The 21232-nt window shown below is 47.5% G+C and overlaps 1 protein-coding gene across 2 annotated transcripts in view; it reads left to right on the forward strand.

Moving 5' to 3' along the window:
* Positions 1 to 560: 560 nt before the first annotated feature.
* The window catches only part of LOC134089199 (sodium-dependent phosphate transporter 2-like), a 28008-nt gene continuing 7336 nt past the window's right edge, over positions 561 to 21232 (forward strand). Inside the window, exons 1-9 of one of the 2 annotated variants that reach the window (XM_062543561.1) lie at positions 561 to 1039; positions 14172 to 14870; positions 15349 to 15489; positions 15677 to 15762; positions 16549 to 16645; positions 16782 to 16901; positions 17604 to 17813; positions 18787 to 19384; positions 20346 to 20531. In XM_062543561.1, coding sequence (XP_062399545.1) covers positions 14585 to 14870; positions 15349 to 15489; positions 15677 to 15762; positions 16549 to 16645; positions 16782 to 16901; positions 17604 to 17813; positions 18787 to 19384; positions 20346 to 20531 — 1724 coding nt within the window. In that variant the 5' untranslated portion in view covers positions 561 to 1039; positions 14172 to 14584. The remainder of the gene's footprint in view (positions 1040 to 14171; positions 14871 to 15348; positions 15490 to 15676; positions 15763 to 16548; positions 16646 to 16781; positions 16902 to 17603; positions 17814 to 18786; positions 19385 to 20345; positions 20532 to 21232) is intronic. The other variant, XM_062543560.1, reaches the window with a different exon arrangement.

Genomic DNA, 21232 nt, shown 5'->3' on the forward strand with positions numbered 1-21232 from the left:
GTTAAACAGCGTGTAACCAATAATTTCTTGAGACCTGGCAACATTGGCTATTCCAGTGTCACCTGGCTTTGTTGAAACTAATGCAAGGCTAACCTATTTCAAGCCTCAGGGTCGGTGTTAGCAGATGAAGACCAGTTTCCTGCATTAGGCGAACAAGCCCACTTGGACAAATCCAGGCACGTGCAGTTAAGTCCGACCCTCCTCTACACTTAAGCCTATGGAAAACGCCTTTGCATTTCGTTGTTTAATGTTTGCGGTTCTGGTCGTTTTTATGCTGTTAACACTATCTTGGATGGATAAGGACTGACCGCTACAAACGGTAAAACGGTGGTTTTCCGACGCCAATGCAGTCTCCCTGAGCGGACAGCGGATTCGGTTCGGATGTGAGGATACGTTACTCGTGTGTTGTTGATGTGCAGTTACATAACTATCCAATGAGCGTGGCCGCGCGCACGTGGTCGGCCCGCTCCAACAGGCGACACAGTGAATGAATCTCAGCGCGTAACAGAAAACTGCGCATTGTCTTGATACTGTCTCGAACATTTAAATATCAGAAATTACAATTACATGGTTATTTTTTGAAATCATGTGAGATAATTTGTAGTCTGTGCCTAGGTATCCTTGTAAATTTGAATGTAGAGAAAAATAAAACACAAAAACGTGTTGCATTGACTACATAAATTGCGAGAGTGTGACAGCAGGTGGGGTGGTGGTGATGGTGGTGGTAATGTTAAACAGTTACAGATACAATTTATATTATTTGGATATTATTGGTAGTCGGTATGTGTACAAATAATACAATATTTCACCGATGCAGTTCTCGTCTTTGGTCCCTGTAGCATGCGCGCTCATGCCCCCTGATCCCTCCGGCGCCCGGATGTTCGGTCTGCTTAGGACAACATGGTCGCCTGACGGAGCAAGACGTGTTCACGAGCGTGCTGGAATCTCTGTGCATTCTCACCGCGACCGCGAGGTTAAATCAGCTGACGGCTGAGCAGAGGGGAACTGTATATGCCTATCTTTGACATAGAGCTTTCTGGTAAGTGTATTACAGCTCTACATGACCATACGAACCTTTAATGTTGTATTCGTCTCCTGTACGTGCTGCGTACTGGTGAACAATAATAAAGCTCTCACAGTTGGCCATGTGGAGCAGAGTCAACAGGCTGTGGTAATGTCACATTTGGCGATAATGCTCTTACAATCGTATTATTCTGAATTAAGTGTAACAAAACGACGTGAGGCAGTGACACCATTCTTCTTTCTCACTGTGACTTAGACTGCTTAGTCGAATTGAGGGCTTAACAGACGTTACATTGTAGCTGGACCATATTGGCGTTTAGGAAGACGCGCGATGTTGATCTCTGGTTGTCAAGTCAAGTCAAGACCTATATTCAGTGGTTCATGTGTTTGTTCAGCAGACACAGCTTATTGTGAATGGAGTTGGTTGTCTATGGAAAGAGATCATGCTCATCTGATCTGTGAACTGCAGAGTGAGTGTCCGAGGCCAGTTGTTAATGTTGTTAATGAACACGGACATGAATGAGTGCGTAATAATATTGTGACAGGTTGGGTTGATGTAGGTCAGTTTTGTCGCCGCATAACTTGACAATACATCGTAAGACAAATATTGCCTGTAAGTACTCAACGCAGTCGAGCTAGAGTCTGCGCACGCGCAGCTCTAGCGAGTTCAGCAATCACCAAATGTGGTCGCTGGCTATGAGTGCGTGCTTCAAATCAATGCAAGGAACCACGCGATGCAGGACACTGAACAGAGAAGTAAAACGTGGTTGTTATCAGGCACCCCGTGTGTCTGGCATAGAAGGGGGAGGGGTGGACGTTAGGTTATTTCCTCAGCCTGATAGCGAGGTCCTGACAACGTTATCTGCTGCGTGTCCTGTAACTGAGGAGATTTCTAGTGACTGTAACACATAGCAGATTGGATGTATTAAGGGGCCGTTTCTGTCGCAGCATGCACCGACATGTGTTGTAGGTGTTGACATTTGTGCGTATATATACAGATGGTGGCATGACACGTGTTTGTTTGTTCATTTTATTTATGTAGAGTATCATCTCATCGGTGACCTTGGTTAGGGCAGATTGCAGGAGCCTGCATCATCATTGGCATCAGCAGGATGCCTTTCAGTGTGTGGTTGTAACATTGTATATTTGTCCCACTGTAGCTTTGCTTGTTGGAGTAAACTAGGCCAACAGGGAACACAAACTATTCAATGGCCTTAATAAACCAAATGAAGTCATAAATGGTCACCGTGATCTGAAGTCATCTGGGACCCAGTGTGAAAGTAGTGACCGCCTCTCAGTCACCACTGCTCTAAACGCATTTCTTTGAACCCTTGACCCTTGAGAGTACTGGCCATTATGTGTACCCCAATTCTAAGAGCTGTCTCCATGACTTTACAACCAGCGGCCCCTGGCATCTCCGTAGCCTTTCTCAGGCTGGCATGCACTCCAGCCTCAGCCACTGAGTCAGTCTGCCTTAAAGGGCCAGCCGTCCACACGAGTACATGTTGGGTTGTCTGCTCATTCTGTGACTTCTTTCATGACTCCCGTGGCTTAAATAAGACTGTGCACTCTAGGCAAAAGCATTCTGGCTCAACAGGGCAAGCCACAATCTACCAGCGTTTTCATGTCAGGCCTTCTTTTCTTAGTCGTATGGGGGTCATTACTGGTGGATTTGTAGTTGTCTCCCCAATGCTCCGAAGATGAATAGTGGATTGCTTGTATGTGTGCAAGGAGCAGAAGATGGACTGGACATGGAAAGTATTTTATTTGGGATTTGTATTGTGTGGCTGAAATACCACAAATGACTGTGATTATGGTCGGTTGTAGTGCTACGATTGAGTGATGTCAGCCAGCAGACCTGTTGCAGGTGAGCGTGGAGTGTGTACAGGTATCAGCCGACTTGTTTCAGATAAGTGTTGAGTGAACTGACTATAAGTATTACTGATGAGTGATGTGGTGCACCCAGGTAGGCACAAATGTGCATTTTATCACACAGTTCAGGTTTTGCAGGTCTCACTCGCTCGCTCTCTCTCTTTCTCTCTCTCTCTCTCTCTCTGCCTCAGTGTTTGCGTACTGTATGTGTCTGTCTGTGTGTGTGTGAAAGACAGAGCCCCAGCAGGACAGCTGCTTGTTTTCCCTGCGCTGTCTCATGTGCAGCTCATGTGACAGGCCTATTTCCAGCGTGTGCCGCGGGCCTCCAGCGAGACACCTGACACCTGTGGGCCCTCAAGTTCCCACCAGCCCATTAAATCCCCACTTATACCAGTTCTAAGCCTGAACCCGCTCCTTAAACCCTAAAGCAAATATCGATCAATACAAAATAAAAATTAATCTGTTACCCCCAAGCCTCCCTTAATCAGTGCTTTGAACCTTAATCCTGCCCATGGCTATCGACAATAACTTAGTTGGTGTCTATTTATCCAAACCTTAGACTTGATTTTGAACACAAAGTCCTTTTAAACCCCAAAGTCACGCCTTTACAAATTTCCTGCTGTGCTTTAAATCTTAAATCTGTCAGTCAGTTCAACTCCATGAACTTGTGTTCAAGCTTTAAGACCAGTTTAGCTCCTTAGTCCCTAACTTGATACTGGTTTCATCCTGGAGGCTCGAGCTTCATCTTCACTGCTTGACCCTGTACAACTCCTTTAACTCTGAAGACCAGGTCTGCAGTCTGATAGTCTTTTGTGCTTAGAAAGAGTTCAATGACATGAAAGTATCCAGATGATGAGCCATAAGAGCGGTGACATTGTCCAAAATGGCCAGGAAAGGTCCTTCAATGTTTCCTTTCCTAGATACACTTGTTACCCTGGACTATCCTCAAAAGTAAAGGAAATGAGACAATACTGTCCAAGGAGTTCAGACTATTCGACAGCAGTCTGCATATTTGACTACCTAATGATCCATAACCAATGCCTAAACAATAACCGTTTAAGCCCTGGGACTTAATCTCTACAGAAGACTTTCTGACCTGAAGTCTATAGATCCCAGAGGGGCTGCTGCTGCTCAGTGAGAATGAGTAACATCACCCAGCGCAGTCTTGGAATGCCTGCCAGCCTGTTCCAGAGTGCACAAGGTGCTTGCTCTCTCTGGGTTGTTTACATGTCACCACGCTCTTCCTGGTCCATGTCTCCAGAGATGGTTCTGTTTTGAGCTCCAGTCAGGCCTGTGGCAGGTCGACTGCTGATTCAGTGCCGTATTGGACTGAATGTCAGCTGCGTGTTACAGGATCGCTTTGGTTTATGCGGCAGAGCAGTGCTACAGACCTGATGTGTGTATTAGAAAGGGATAGACAGCTCAGCTCCGCGTCCCTTCATGGTATGTGTTTGAGCGTGTTGTGCTGGCCATGCGGGAGGTGTGATAAGATTCAAGTGCCCTGGCTGGCAACTTGTCCTGTGGAAAATAGACTCCATATTTTCCAGTCTGACAGGTGCTTGAAACTTAACTCTGCTTTCAAACAAACAATGCCAGTTCCTAGCTTCTTGGGATGATGCATGCAATGAGTCAACAGGTTAAGCATAGTATCCTGAACTTACAAACCAATAAACATAAATTGTGTGTGTGTCACAAGCTGTTTTATCCAAATGACTTGGTGTCTATTTGTCTTGTGTTGTGAAGGGGTTTTTTTATTTATTAAAGAGGAATGAGTCCTATCCTTTAATTAGAATGAATGGACATCATTCATGCGGCGATCTACAATTCAATCAAGGTCTACAGTGCATAAAAGTGCAGAGGTCTGGGAGCGTTAAGTGCCTGGTTGGTCGGGATGTCAGTCAAGCTAGTGGGCTATTGAATGCAAGGCTTTGTTGGGGTTGACACAGTAAATCTAGAACTCTGGCTCTACTTTCACTTACTTTTATTACAAATGCTTTCGACTTTCTCGCTGCTTTGTGGTCTCCTTGCCTAGATTCATTTTTAGTGCCTAAATCTCTTCTTAGATGGTAGACTTTGCTCTAGGAGTGTTTCAGGGCTTGGTTTTCAGGGAAATTGGTGTTTGTTATTGGAGTGGTTTCGCTGGCAGAGATATCGTGATCATAGGAACAGATGATCACAAGGTCTGAATTTGCAGTACAGTGATGTGCTGGAGTCCTGCCAACACACACACACACACACACACACACACACACACACACACACACTCACACCTCTTATATTCCAGTCCCTCGTACTGTTATTGCCAGTTAATGCTGTTTGTGTCCTAATGTAATTCTTTGTAATTCTAGAGGTGGTAATTGCCAGGCTGATTGGGTATATTTGAGGGTATGAAAAATCACATTTGTATGTTGGAAGTAGCTGTCAGACTCGATTTAATTTCATCTGGGCCAGTTTAACTGAATAACATTGAATTGGTCAATTTAGTCCAAACTGTGTAACTAATGGCATACAGCATTGTGGGCAATTGTCATTGTAAGTGGAGACCTTCAGTACCATGCTGAACTTTTGCTAAAGAACATCCTAGAAGTAGGTCAGGAAAGTGCACTAATCATCAGGCTACCAAATTTACCAACGGCCATCAGGACATTTTAAGTGCACACTATTCAGTTTGGGCCATTTCTTCGCTGTTTTCTCACTTTTTACGTACAGTTTTCTCTACAGAGCTCCTCCTACAGCTTCAGAGTATATATTTCACGGCACTCCTCGCTCGGTCAGTGTGCCGTTAGCTCTTTCGCTGGTCCTCCAACAACGCTTTACTCACTTTCTGCTTCTTTTCGCCGGCTCTGCCATGACGAATGTCTGAGAATCTCCGTATAGCAATTTGTTACATCGCGAGACTTTCTGACTCTGAGGCCGTTATATGCCAGCCCAAAGTTGCAAGGCTATTTTTTTCGCTCACAGGCTCTAGGGGGAAGCGAGACAGCCACCATTCAAGCTAGAAAAAGTCCTACAGTATAACCATTCCAGTGACTCCGACGTTAAGGTAAATTTTTTGTTAGTTTAAGTCCAGGTCTGAAAACTGATTTTGTACATATTTGGAGGGGCCATTTTTCCTTTGTGTCACAGGCCATTATTTGTAGATGAAAAATGTTTAGACCCAAATCCTCAAGCCACCCTAATCCGTTAAATCTATTCAGAGGAGAGAAAACTGAATAGGTACCTGAGATAAAATTGGAAGCGTTCTGTTTGATTGGCAAAGGCCATTCATGTCCTATCAATATAAAATAAATATTGCAGCATTCTCTCTCGCTCTCTCACTCCAAAGTACAATTCCCTGGGCCAGGACATCACTTGTTTTGGACTAATGTGTGTAAACTCTAGAAATGGCAGTGTAGTGCAGGACTTACCAGCCATGTTGTAATGGACCCGATTCGTTATTGCTGATAGAATTGTGCTTGACAGGGTACCACACCACAACACAAGTGTGTTTTGTGCCTTGATTGTGATTTACTGTTAGCGGTTGGTGGGAAAGGAATTATCTCATAAAAGCCCAAGAGACAGGGAGTGTCTGCTGTACACATTACTAATACATTAGATAGTCAACACGTTCTCTCTCTCTCTCTCTCTCTCTCTCTTATTCTGTCTCTCTGTTTCCCTCCAGTAACGCTCTATCCCCCTCTTTCTGTCTGTCCTTTTGTCTCACCTCACTGTCCCAAGAGTCCACAGGCTCAGTCTTGTTGGCTGAGGGAGGCTGAAGTGAAGAATAAATAAGTGAATGAACTTTGTGAGCATTTCTCAATGGCAGGCATACATGCACACACCCTTATTCTTACTCTTTATCATTGAAGCAGAAGCAATTAAGTTCAATTCAGTGGGATCGCCAAGATAACATCCTAGGTTATGAATGTTTCCCACAAGCCCAACCCAGTTGCAAATGTTTGTTGACAGAATAAAATTGTAGTGGCTATTGATTGTACGCCCACGTAGAGATGTGTTATGACTTATGTTTCCAGCATTTGGCAGACGCTTTAAACCAAAGCAACTTACAGTATATGAATGAACAAAAATACCCGTTTTTTTTTTTTTTTAAGTTTTAAAAGCCTACATTAATAATAGTAATAAGAACAATACTACCAATATACAAGACTATGTTTTACCATATATTTATCATAAGAGGATTAAGAATATGTTTGAAGATTTGGGCATGGGGCAGAGAGTATGAGAGCACAGGGATGCCTGAATGTTGCCTTAATGTTACATTATGTAATGTTGCACAACTTTGAGTGTCTAAGGGCAGGAGACTGGAAGTGAAGAAGTGACTGGAAGCGTGAGTTTTAGGATGGAGGAGTTAAGAGTCTAGGATGTAAGGGCACTTGGCCTTAAGGACTAGGAGCAAGAGCTGCTGTGGGATAAGGTTGACATCCAGCGGCTCTTTGTAGAGTTAATGAGTGCATGATCCTGCCACAGAGGACATGGCTGTGCGGTTGCTCTGTTTGGTGTAGGAGGAGCTCATGATCTTTGCATGAAAGAGGCGATTGTCCTCTCGTCCAGAAAATGATGTCAGCAGTGGGCATCCCTGCTGATGGAAGGCTTGCTGAAAGGCGGTTACTGAGAGGGCCCATTTGATGTGTTTGCGTGTGTGTATGTGTTTGTGTGTGTGTGTGTGTATCTGTGTGAGTGTGTTTTGTGTGTGTGTGTATCTGTGTGAGTGTGTGTGTGTATGAGAGTGACATAGAAAGAGCGAAAGGGAGGAAGAGAGAAAGAGAAGGAGCGAGGGGGATCCATCTGTGTGGCCTTCAGCTTGTATAGGCTGGCTTGTGTGTGAGTGTGTTGTGTGTGTGTGTGCTTGTGAGTGTGTTTTGTGTGTGTGCATGTGTGTTTTGTGTGTGTGTGCGTGTATAGGCTACATTAGCGTGTGAACCCATAAGTGGTTGGTTTGCATGCTAGTGCGTGTCTGTGGAGGCGTTCTCCTCACGCTGTCCTCTGGCTTTTGGGAGTGGGGTTATGCGCTCGCACATGTGCGTGAGCGTGCTCGCCCTGTGCCCAGTCCTCCCGCCCGCCCGTCCGCCCCCCCGCCCGCCTGCTCCTCCATAAGCGCCGGGGGCTCGGCCCTCATGTTCGGGAGAGTGGAGTGGCCACGGGCGGCCGCTGAGCAAACTGCCCCCAGCTGGAGTCCGAACTGACGGCGTCTCAACCCAAGCGGTCTCGCGGGGGCACTCGCGGCTTTGGCACATCGCGATGAGCCAGCCTTGGCTATTGAGCGCAGGCCACAGCCAACCCCAACAAGACGGGTTTCCTGGCACTCAAGCTGTCAAACGCACCAGTCACCTTTGGGGTTTACCATTTGAATCGGAATTCTGCTATGAGACGTGGAATTGTTTTTGGAATGTTTCAGACACGCAGGCTACGCCAATATTTCCCGCTCACTTTGAAACCATGGGCGTGTCCAGCAGCCATGTGCTGTACTGCACAACAGCTCATAGGAGACGCAGCATACAAGACATGTGGCTTTTTTGAATCACGCTTCCATGCCGAATGGAATAGATTGTCACTAATGTATCTTTGAATAGAGGCTGAACTGACACTGAAGGTGTTTTTAAGTTTGACCTGCTAAATAACAAACTTGATCTAATTCCTAGATCATCTAATTAGTGGCTATGGGAGTGAGATCACTGCATCTGCACAGCTTCAGTGGCTGGCCTCTGCTCTGGCTGCCTGGCCCTTGGCTTCCTGCGTGTGGTGACCTTGTCTCTGTAGTAGGAGCAGGAGCCTTAGCGTGGCCCAGAATGCCAAATGAGAGCGTGAGGCAGCACATTACTGCAGACAGGTATGGCGTGGATGGAATCGGACGAATGCGCTTGGCTTTGCAATGGAGGTTCCCTCTTAAGTAAACCTGGCAATTCGTTTCCGCTGGCGTTTTGCGTTGGCTTTATTGGTATGCAGGGTAGATGCAGTGCGGCAGTGCTTCTCATTCAGGCCTTTGAGTCACTCCCAGATGCCTCTACTTCACTGGCATGACTAACAGCCCATTGTAATATTTTCTGTGTGGTTATACTGTACTTGATCTTTCCAAAACGAGGAGCTCATACATAGTAGATGGGCTATGAAAAATGCTTGAAGCTTTTATAGCTTATAGTCTGTGTCAGCCACTTAAGTGTTTCAGTTTGGTTTAGATTGACCAGTTAACCAGGCTCAGATTCCTTGTTTGTTTACACAAACCTTGCCAATAAAGCTGATTCTAATTCTGAGATTGGTTTATGTCTCTTTATATCCTGCTGTAAACGATGGGAATGCGTGTGTAGTCTCTTAATGGTTGCTCACTGATAGGAAGAGCGATGTATTTGTGTAAATAAATATCCCTGCTGTGAGATTTGATCAGAAAAGGCAGATTTATTTGAACAGGTAACAGGTGTGCATCCGGTGTGCGGAGATCAGGTCAAGGTGGCTGGGTCGCACAGCATTTGTGTGTCTGACTGAACATCTGTGTTGTCTAGCGCTGGTCTGTGTGCTGTGTTCATGTTGCTTAGTGCTGTGTGTGATGGAATTATTGTGTGACTTAGTGACGATGGCACAGCTATGGTTGGTGTCCTTGGTCGGACTGCAGTAACTGCCTAGGATTTTCTCTCTCCCACTCTCTCTCTTTCACTCGCTCGCCTCTCTCTCTCTCTCTCTTTCACTCTCGCTCTCACTCTCACTCACCCTCTCTCCCTCTCTCATTCTGACTCTCTCTTTTTCTCTCTCTCTCATTCTCTCTCTCTCTCTCTCAATTCAATTTCCCAGTTGAAATATGTTTCATTGGCACGGCAATTCACATGTTGCATTGCCAAAGAATTCACAGAAAAACGAATGTAGTCTCTATACATACAAAAACAAGAAAACATATACAGACACTGTTACACTTAATCAAGGCACTGTGAATCATTCCCTATATACATACAGAATATATGACGTATGATGTATATATCATTATTCATTCATATTATGTGTGAGTGTCTCTCTCTCTCTTTCTCTCTCTCTCTCTCTCTCCCTGTCTCTGTCTCAAAGATTCTCTCAATCACACTCACATACACACACATCGCTGTCACCCCCATCACACATACACACATCGTCACGCCATCCTCTCACATTCCTCTCCTGTAATAGGCCATGTAGCAGCCAATCCTACTTGGCCAGCCCCCTCTCTGTGCTGTGATTCGCTGTGTTGGCTGTGATGCAGAAGCCTCTCTTTGGAAACAGTCTAGACTGCAATGCCTCAGTGCAGCTTCTTTACCTGCTCAACCTGCGGCTGTCTCTCATTCTCTCTCTTTCTCTCTATCCCCCTCTGTCTGTCTCTCTCTCCTCCTCTCTCTCTCTCTCTCCATCAGCAGTTATCTATCTGGCAATCCACCTCTCCATATGTCTGTCCATACATGAAATCATTTAGCATTTTTGAAATGTCCATTTAATTAGCATGCGTTAGTCCTCCATCAGTGTCCTTTTGTGTACTTGTGTCTCTCATCACATCACACACTTCCCATCCTACCCCCCTAGTCCCATCCCTTAACTGCGTCCTGCCACTCGGAAGGTGAGTACAGCTGACCGCACATGCCACACTGTGATTTCTTTTTTATCTCTCTGTCTTTAGGCACACACACACACACACACACACACACACACTCACACACTCTCATTCGCATCCTTTCTTTTTCACTGCTGTCTTTTCCTCTGCCTTCTCCCCCCTCCCCCTGGTGCTCTCTCTCTCTCTCCATCTCCCTCTCCCTCTCTCTCTCTCTCTCTCTCTCTCTCCCTCTCCCTCTCCCTCTCTCTCCCTGTCTGCCCTTGTCTCCCCAGGAACAATTTCATTTTAGAACTGCTGTCAAAGTGTGTGTGTGTGTGTGTGTACGCGCGTGTGTGCTTGTGTGTGTGTGTGCGCGACCTCTAAGTAAAAGCAGAGCAGAAAGGAGGAATAAGCTGAACAGGTGCCTTAGACACTGATGTTTCTTCAACTAACGGCGCATGATGAAACTGCAGTGCCCTTGAAACTTCCAGCACGGTCAAAATAGCGCTTACGTTGAGACCTGTTCCCATATGGCAGATTATTATCCTCCGAAAAGGCCTCTCGAGTGCCAGACCAAAACATGTCGGTCGTTAGCAGGATTGTTTTCTCAAATTATCTGTTGATTTGGCACCTGTTCCATGTGGAAATAAATCCTACTGGTTGCATGTCTAAGGCAATGCTATCTAAAATGATGGAGGGGCTCAAGCTCAAGCTATTAGGAGCTAGCGAAAAAAAGAGAACAGCAAAGCCCTGCTAACAATCCAGAAATAATCTACCGAAGGACTGTCAGCCTTTGATTTCCAGCATTCAGAAAGGCTAACCTGCTTTCTTCGAAATGGTTATGAGCAACAGTGGTGTATGTCTGCCATGACATGTTTGATGAGTTGGGCCAGTGTCGTCTCTAAGAATGTATAGGTCAGCAGGGCTGATGTGAATTCAGTGTCAGAACAGGGCCATAGGGGTGTGACCTCTGAAGGTAGGGGACTACTCAGATGTACTCCGTTGATACGTCCCGTTATATAAGGAGTTCATATTTCACCATCTTAATGTAAGGTGGGTCCGTCTCTTTCATTCCACAGAGTGCCTACATGTGCGCTCCATAACACTAACATGCATGTTTGTGTTATTTGTTTTGACACACCGACTCTCTCCATCTCCTTTTGGTCATTCCCCCTCATGCTAACACATGGCCAGATAAGTGCTCTCCCAGTCATTAAGTCCACAGCTTTGCTCAGATTAAGTAAATACCAGCCATGAAATGTAATTTAGGAAACGGTAAGACACAGTGGAATTTTCTGCTCCTGCGCCTTTAATAACCTGATGGAAAATGAATAAACGTCATGAGCCGATTCTCTAATACACTCTGCTCCCCCAATCCTATGGCTGTGCACGAGTCTAACTGCTGGCCTGAACACCGTGGCCCATATGCACATCCAAACTCACAACACCCTCCCCTCACGCTAGGAACTGCCAGGTCCTTAACGGAGTCCTGCCAAAACCCCTGAAAAGGTTTAAGATTAGGAGATTAGCCAATCGTAATGTCAAAAGAACTTAACATAAGGAATGACATGCTAACTTACGTTGCCTTTCCATATCCCCTCCAACGCCCCCCGGCTCCCATTCAACCGCGTCTCTCTGAGCCAGCGGCCAAAAGGTCAGTCAGCCATCCAAACACAAAGCTCTGCGAGTTGAATGTGTTTTCTTAGTTCAAACTGCTCCCTGTTGGATGATGCGAAGAAATGCGTCAGCTCAAAAAAAAGGTTGTTTTTATGGTGCCAAACGCAGAGCTATAATCTTGCTAGAATGTGCTGATCCGTACCATAGGGCCATATGTTGGCGTGAGTGGTTACAAGAAAGAATGTTTCCAAACATGCTGTGGCTACCCTGTGTTCAGTGCACACACACAGATGGCAAGAAGCAGACCTTTTTTGAATAAGGTACGGGCAACTTCATGTGACGCGTGTCCCTCCCTGCTCTCCAGGATTGACCTTGATCATCGAGTTAATTCTTAGCCTACTCTGACGGTAGCTGAGCCTGCAATTGATCTATTCCAGACATGGCATGGATCTATAGTTGCAAATGAGAAGATGACGTCTCCAGATTTAGCCCTGGCATTCTCAGAATAGTTTTAGGCACTGGACCGTACATGGTCATTACCAGCATCTTCTCCCCATCTTTTGCCTTCACATGGGATTTTATCTTAACTATTCAGACTGGCATTCAGAGTTATGTTTTCTATGCTTATGTAGTGTATGTATTCTTATGACACAGGTGACGCACCAGGGGGGTATTCCAAGTATATGGTTTAGTGACAAACCTGGGTAAATTAACTCCTACACCAAGAGCCCTGTGGCATTGTTTTGTTTGGAGAATGAAGCCATACAGCTCTTCTATTAGGAGATTTAACCCTTAGTATTACTGACCCAGGTTTGCCGCTAAACCACATACTTGGAATACCCCTCGGACCCTGATATTTACATTTAGTTTATTTTTGTTATGTCTATAGTTTGTGTACATCTGCTGGCTGCTGCTATAGAGTAGATCAGACCACTTTGTACTGCTTCACCTCCTGACCTGGCAATGACCTCTGAGGAGACATTCAGCCTTAGTTTTGTTATTGAAATCATTTTGTCAAGCCTTTTGGTTGCTTAGTAGTATCAGATGGTATTTTCTGGAACTTTTGAGTCTTGGAACAGATGCTTGAGCTTCAGTAAGACCCACATACCACAGGCCTGTTGTCCTCAGCCCCAGGTCCAGGGGGGTTCTAGTATTGTCCAGCCTGCAGCTGTGAATGTTTTGAGACGGAGCCACAACCTCTGCTGAGAGGTTTGTTTGTTTGTGTTTTATGTGTCTGTGTGTGTGTCAGTGCTAGGAGAGCCATGGCTGTAAACATCTCAATACCCGCTCTGTGTCAGTGTGTCAGTGTTGTTCGGGTTGCTTGTGTGTCCCAGGAAAGCGGCACGCCATACGTGCATGTAGCGTAGCCGCACAGAGCCATGTGATATTGATTGCTGCAGCTCTGGTTCTCTCGTGATCAGGGCACACAACAGGTTAATGCTTTGAGAACGTGTTATGCTGTGTTAGTCTGCCTTCCTCAAGCTGTTTACATTTAATACCCTTCACACAAAAGGATAATCCCACTCAGAAATGCCCCATTCTTCCCCTTCAAGTTGACTTATTATTACACACTGTGAGCACACACACACACACACACACACACACAATCACACACACACACACACACACACACACACATACACCACACACACACACACACACGCCGTAACCACACATGATTAGTGCAAACACACACTCCTCAAAAACATTGTCATTACTGGTCCGCACACCTCGCAAACATTCCTCTGGCTCTCCTCACGAGCACACCTAGCCGCGCGCTGCGCTCCTCACCTGCACGCTTCCGGAGGATCCCATGTGTGGGGGCGTGTTGGCCCTCAGGCAGGTGTGGCGCCGCGCCTCATTAGAGCTCTCAGTCCACTGGAAAGGGTTGGTGGGGGGGGGGGGCACTGACAACAGAATACCATCTGGTCTCTCTTCAGCTTTTAAGTCCCCTCACCCATAAAGAACATATTCCACATTCTGTCACATCTATAGGAACACCCGAAACCCTAGAGATTTATACGGATCCTAAGCAGTCTTTCTGAGTGTATCTCCCTTTCCTGGCCGTGGAGACTTTTGTCTAAATGTTTTTTCTCTGTGTTTTGTCTTCTCTCTTCTGCAGGGTAGGGGGTCCTGAGGATTGCTTTGCAGAGAGCTGAAGGATGGACTGCCACCTCTGCCCTGCTCCTCCTGCTCCTTCTCAGACGCAAGTCCGCTTGATCAGTTAGCGCTGCGCGTCTGCGCTAATCTCAGCTCCAGTTAGCGCCGCTCCCTTCGCACAGCAGCTCTGCTGAAGTTAGTGGCTGAAGTTAGCTGTTAGCTTTGGCACTAGCAACAGCGCCGCTTGGTGCTCAGCGACTACGCTAGCCGCTGTTTCGGTTTGGGCTTTGCATTTGTGCGGACAGCTCTCGATCAGTTCCAGCCTCGGGCTCAGAGCCTCAAAGCCTCCTCACCTCACCTCACCTCATCTGCCTTAACTGAATATTTTTATTTTTATTTTTATCATTTGGGATTGTAAGAGCGACAACCATCAAAATGCTGGACGAATATCTGTGGATGGTGATCGTGGGCTTCATCATTGCCTTCATCCTGGCCTTCTCGGTGGGGGCCAACGACGTGGCCAACTCGTTTGGCACGGCGGTGGGCTCGGGCGTGGTGACGCTGCGGCAGGCCTGCATCCTGGCCTCCATCTTCGAGACGCTGGGCTCCATGCTGCTCGGCGCCAAGGTGGGCGAGACCATCCGCAAGGGCATCATCGACGTCAACCTGTACAACGAGACGGTGCCCGTCCTCATGGCAGGAGAGGTCAGCGCCATGGTCGGTAAGAACTCCCAGCATGCTACTGCGGAAAAGGACGTTCAGGTCCAAGTACATTAGCCTGTATTGCTGCGCGCTCCCTTTGCGCCTGTTTTTGTTTGTCTGACCCGGACCCACGGGGACAGTCTGTCCGTTCTTCTGTCTCTCTAACTGTGTGCTCTCCCACCTCTCTCCTTTTCTATCCTTCTATCTGTTGCTGACGTTTTGTCCCTGTACCTGTCACCTGTGTCTCTCTCTCTCCCTCTCTCTCTCTCTCTCTCTCTCTCTCTCTCTCTCCCTCTCTCTCTCTCTCTCTCTCTCTCTCCTTCCCTCCTGTTGTGCCTGCCTGTCCCTGCCTGTATTCGTCTCACAGAGAGCATGTGAGGAGAGCGAGTGCCCCGGCGCTCAGTGTTCTCAGGTGCGGGAGCACGTCTCTTAATTCTCACTCTGTGTGTGTGTGTGTGTGTATGTGTGTGTGTGTGTGTGTGTGTGTGTCCCTCCAGGGTCTGCAATATGGCAGCTGATTGCCTCTTTCCTGAAGCTTCCCATCTCAGGAACACACTGCATCGTGGGAGCCACCATCGGCTTCTCCATGGTTGCTATCGGCACCAAGGGTGTGCAGTGGATGCAACTGGTGAAGATCGGTAGGTGAACACACACCCCTGTGTGTGAGGTGTGTCTGTACGCATACAACTTTCTGTACAATGGTCATGTTCTAGTAAAAGAACTAGGGTATGTTGGTCTGTGTGTGTGTGTGTGTGTGTGTGTATGTGTGTGTGTGTGTATGTGTGTGTTCCAAGTTGTCACAGCCGAGTGTTCTCTCTTGTGTAGTGTCCTCCTGGTTCATCTCCCCCCTGCTGTCTGGCCTGATGTCGGGACTGCTCTTCTTCGTCATCAGGCACTTCATCCTCAACAAGGTCAGTGGGAATCATTTACTCCACGTCCACACACCACCGAGCGCATTACGGAATCTGGGTCTGGCTGCCTCGAATCTCATGAGCCCCGCGCTCAGGGACTGACATTTAGACTGAACCGCTGTTGTGTCTGACACGATTTCGTGTCAAATAGAGTGACTTTGTAGGCCCCAGCCGTGGCGCGACTGGCTGGGCCACCTGCACCACACGCCGGCGACCCAGGTTCGATTCCCGCCCCGTGGTCCTTTCTGGATCCCACCCCTACTCTCTCTCCCGCTCATTTCCTGTCATCTCTACTGTCCTGTCACATTAAAGGCATAAAAAGCCAAAAAAAATAATCTTAAAAAAAAAAAAAAAAAATAGAGTGACTTTGCAATGTTAAACGATCTGCTGCCCTTCACAATATGAAGTGGTGTCATCGGCCCTGCTGGTCTTAAGCCTCTCATGCATCGTAATGTGTCTTATTTTTACCCACGTCCCCAATAAGGGCGCAGAGGACATTGTAATCAGGACTGTCCATTTGTCTGTAATGAGTCCACTCACATAACCTACAAAGTCAGGATCTTATTTTAATTCAACCTTTCATCCAGCAAGTCTAGCGCGTGGTCCTTCTACATGAAGATCCAGATCAGGACCACTTGAAAGCCCTTGTTGAGCATGTGACGTACATACAGTATCTAGAAATGCCCTTGGGATGACTTGATCTGATAACAGGGAATGCTATGGGATGACTCGGATCACGCCTTCGTCTGCTTATGTTGTGCTTTTGTGCATGTTGTTCCCCTGCAGGATGATCCCATGCCCAATGGCTTGAGGGCCCTTCCCCTGTTCTATGCCACTACCATTGGCATCAACACCTTCTCCATTATGTACACTGGAGCCCCATGTATGGACACTTTCCACACACACACACATTTGGGATAGAATAATGTTTTATAATGTTAATGTTAATAATAAGATTTTGTGAACTGACTAACCTCCTCTTGTGTTTGTGTGTGTGTGTGTGTGTGTGTGTGTTTCAGTGCTGGGGCTGGAACTGATGCCAGTATGGGCGATCGCATTGATAACTTTGGCAGGATCAATAGTGTGTGCAGGGGTGGTGTGGTTCTTAGTCTGCCCTTGGATGAGGAGGAAAATTGCTGGTGAGTATAACACAGATTCTGATCACATGGGTCACATCTGATCACATGGGTCAGTCAGTTCAGAAGCATTGTAGGGTTGTTGCAGACTCATACATGTAATAATATACATTTTAGGTCATACATTAAAACGTTATGCAGTAGGTCTGAAAAGATTAGGCCTTAATTATGCTTATCACTTCTAATCTAGTGTTTACTTCCACTATGTTCATTCAATGCTTCTGTCATGCTTACTGACTATTGATGCAAACTGTGTAGCCCAGATAGAATTTCTCTCAGTCCAAAATGATTTACTTTGGTCATTACCCTGGGACTTTTTTGCCTCTTCTACGTTGAATAGGACTTTGTTGAAAAGTCTTGGATTTAAGTAGGTTATCTTACTGTAACACAGTCGTAATGTTACAGTTGTTTTAACAAGTTGTAATAAAACAATGTCTCATGTTAGATGACTTCTGTCCTGTCAATGTCTTATGTTAGATGACTTCATACTAAACACATAAATAGGTGTTACTGTCATGTATAGAATAAATTATGTGTGTGCGCGTGTGAGCACACGTGAGTGTGCGTGACCGAGAGAGAGAGATCCTAGGTGTGTGTGTGTGTGTGTGTGTGTGTGTGTGTGTGTGTGTGTGTGTGTGTAGTGTACACACGTACATTTCCGTTTATGCGCTCAGCTGTTTCTTCCATCTGTGCGCGCCCCCATAGGCCAGTTGAAAGAGGAGCACCTGTCTCGCATCTCTGATGAGAGCCTGGATAAGATTCCCGAGGAGGAGGAGGAGGCGCCCGTCTTCAAGGAGCTCCCGGGCGCCAACGGCCCCGACGACGACTCCGTGCTGCCCCTCACAGGCCCCACCACGCCAGAGGCCAGCGGCCTGGCCAACGGGGCCGCGCCGCCCCCCAACGGACGCTTCTACGGTGAGTGGCTCCCGGGAGAGCGCCGCCGACGTCAGAAGAAGTCCGCGTTGTGCTGTGTTGTGTTGTGGCGCGCCGCACAAAGACGAGCGTTGTTCAGAGCGTCGCCGGCACACACGCTTTGTGACGGCGTCATGGCTGACACAGAGATGGCCGAGGGCATGACAAGGGAGAGGGTTTGTGCTAACAGTGGGCATCCATCCAGCAGAGTGAGGGAGATGAGGAGGCTCCCAGCAGCCCAGTGGTTCTCCATAATATCCAGAGTGGACATGTACAGATTGGGCCAGTAAAATGCTCATTAGCTCCAGCTGCACTTGGAATGATTATTATGGTCTGACCTTTGCTGGAGTTCTTTGATTTACTAACAGAGCCGCTCTAGGCAGTAAATCAATTTATTTCGAGATCTCCCTGGTTTGAGTATCGTCTGTCCCGAGTAATAGCTTTTAGCTTTCATGATCTCGCATTTCACTTGCAACTACAGTATAAAGCCACGAGACAAATGGCACGCATTACACCAAGAATTATAGAAATCCAGCGGGAGCATCTCCTTTATGAATGTAAATAAATAAATAAACTAGAAAATGTAATTCCAGGGAATTACCAGTGCATGATAATGCAAAAATGGTGAGGACTTTTATTTTGAAACAGTTGTGGATAGAGGAAACAGTTGACAGAGACAGAGAGTTGCTTGCAGGTGGCCTGGCCATAAGTCTATGGGGAAATATTTAATAGTTTTTAATTTGTAATTTAAAAAGTATAAAAGTAACAAAGTTGAAAAGTCATAGCAACCTGGTCCATTAGAAGACCTACGTTACAAAGTTTGAATGAAGTTTCTAAGTGAAACGGTTGAAGAGAAATTGCGTACGGAAAAAGCAATCAGCGGAATAATAACCATTATAAGAAGCCAGGAAGAACAGTACAGTGCATTTTCATAATAAATAATTGTATAATAAATCATAATAATCTCTGCTCTCAGGTCGCACTCACTCCATGACCAACGGCTGCCTCAAGTCCCCGGTGTCCAACGGCAGCTTCAGCTTCGACCACATGCGCAGCGACGGGCAGGTGTACCACACGGTGCACAAGGACTCGGGCCTGTACAAGGACCTGCTTCACAAGATCCACCTGGGCCGGCTGGAGGACGAGCGCAGCGCCTCGCGCGCCGACAACAACTACCGGCTGCTGCGCCGCAACAACAGCTACACGTGCTACACGGCCGCCATCTGCGGCATGCCCATGCAGCCGCTGCGCGCCGAGGCCGCCACCGCCGCCGACGACGCCGAGAAGCTGGTGGGCGACACGGTGCTCTACTCCAAGAAGCGCGTGCGCTACGACAGCTACTCCAGCTACTGCAACGCCGTGGCCGAGGCCGAGATCGAGGCCGAGGAGGGCGGCGTGGACGTCAAGCTGGCCTCGGAGAAGACGGGCGCGCCGGCGCCCCCCGGTGGCCTGGAGGAGCTGCCCGAGGAGGAGAAGGACGAGAAGGACCGGCCGCAGGTGTTCCTGCTCTTCCACTTCCTGCAGATCCTCACCGCCTGCTTCGGCTCGTTCGCCCACGGAGGCAATGACGTCAGGTACGGCCCTCTGCAGCTACACACGGCTCATACTCACCTGTCCCATCCAGTCCAGAATATAGCCTTTTGCACCTGGAATCTACATATTCATGTACAAAACAAATCAAAATTGAGACACTTCTGATGTGTTAGGGCGAAACGTTTGTGGGGTTTTTTTGGTTTGTTTGCTTTGGCCTGTAATGCTCTCTCGGCACTTTGAATATAGTTTTGTATAAATTTCAGCCCCTGAGTAGCCTGGTCCTAACCATCCCATAATACTACCATTTCATTTCGTATTATGGTCTGGCATTTCTTTGCTCTGAAGCGCTTGCAGGAAGCGGGAAGTAACGCCCAGTTCTGGTTTGAATTGATTGGACAGCTCTCACCCAATCGGCGATAGTTACTCATAACAACATAGCGCAGGCGTTTAACGTCATCGTCACGAGCGCCCTCCCCCTTTCGCCCCCACCAACCCGTCTCTTCGTTTATTGGCTGCTTTCTGGAGGGGGGCGTTCTGTTACAATTCTACCGAGCAGAATGCTCCACAGAGGAGCACGGCCAGACTCGTAGTGGAGGCAATCCTTGGCCGGAAGTACGTGGATGGCTCGCGAGGCTAGCCCCTGAGTGCGGTCTCTACTTTTCCACTACCTGACTGAACTCTTTCTTGGAGTTACGCACCGGGCACAACCAAATTATTAGACAATAGGCGCAGATGCCATCTCTACCTACGCAAACAAATGTCCTGGCACACATCCACCCCCATCGAACGCACTATAGCTCTTCACTTGAGCGCTCCTCACAGCCTTGAGCGGCATTCATAACTATTCGACAGCCTATTAAAAAGCCGGGCTTTGGATGTTGACATATTAACATGCTGTCTTTATATTGTATCCAGCTGTTTTGAAATGATTCAGGCTCACTCAGCGCCTTTGTCTTTGTTTCCTCCGTACTCTCAAATGACGTCTTGTTTGCGTGCGTGCAGCAATGCCATTGGCCCGCTGGTGGCGCTGTGGATGATCTACGAGCAGGGCGGCGTGATGCAGGACGCGGCCACCCCCATCTGGCTGCTGTTCTACGGGGGCCTGGGCATCTGCGCCGGCCTGTGGGTCTGGGGCCGCCGCGTCATCCAGACCATGGGCAAGGACCTCACCCCCATCACCCCCTCCAGGTGAGACCAGGGCCACACACCTACGGCCTCGGGGCTCAAACTCAGGCGCACACAGCAGCAGCTTACATCTAAACTTCATACCGACGACACACACACACACACACCATCAGATAGAGCCAGTGTGTTCCTCACTCTCCAGCTCACTCACACCTGCCACTCAGCCATAGGTCTATCCCACCCCAACCTGCCACTCTCAGCCCTGGGGCCATGCTGTACGTCGAGTACACCTGTCCACACTACCAAGGAGCAGGTGCTCTCACATGCCAAACACTAGAACACCCCAGTCTACGTCCTGTCCCTCCACCCACACACCTGTTGACATAGCCGTCATTCCTTACGCCCAAAAAAGGGTTCCCACCAGAAGAGACTTGCAATTCATGCCTGTCTCACCACCTACTGTTCTGTTGGAGGACATTTGTAGGTATGTAGGCAGGTTGTTTTGGCAGGTAACCTGGTGTTAAATAGCAAGGCAAATACTCGCCTGTTCCACCGTACAAGGCTGACACACTCATCGGCTGACATGCAGAGACACATGCAGCCATCCGCAGACACGTTACTCTTACAAAACACCTGCCACTTACACCTGCACAGCAATTCTTGAAGTATTTGCCCAGCAATTCTTGAACCATTCCCTATTATTTTCATACATCTCCCAAATAATTCACTCGCAAGCATGGCTGAGATAATTGAAAACACTGATG

Source organism: Sardina pilchardus, chromosome 8 (genome assembly GCF_963854185.1).
Source record: "Sardina pilchardus chromosome 8, fSarPil1.1, whole genome shotgun sequence".
Taxonomy (NCBI): domain Eukaryota; kingdom Metazoa; phylum Chordata; class Actinopteri; order Clupeiformes; family Clupeidae; genus Sardina; species Sardina pilchardus.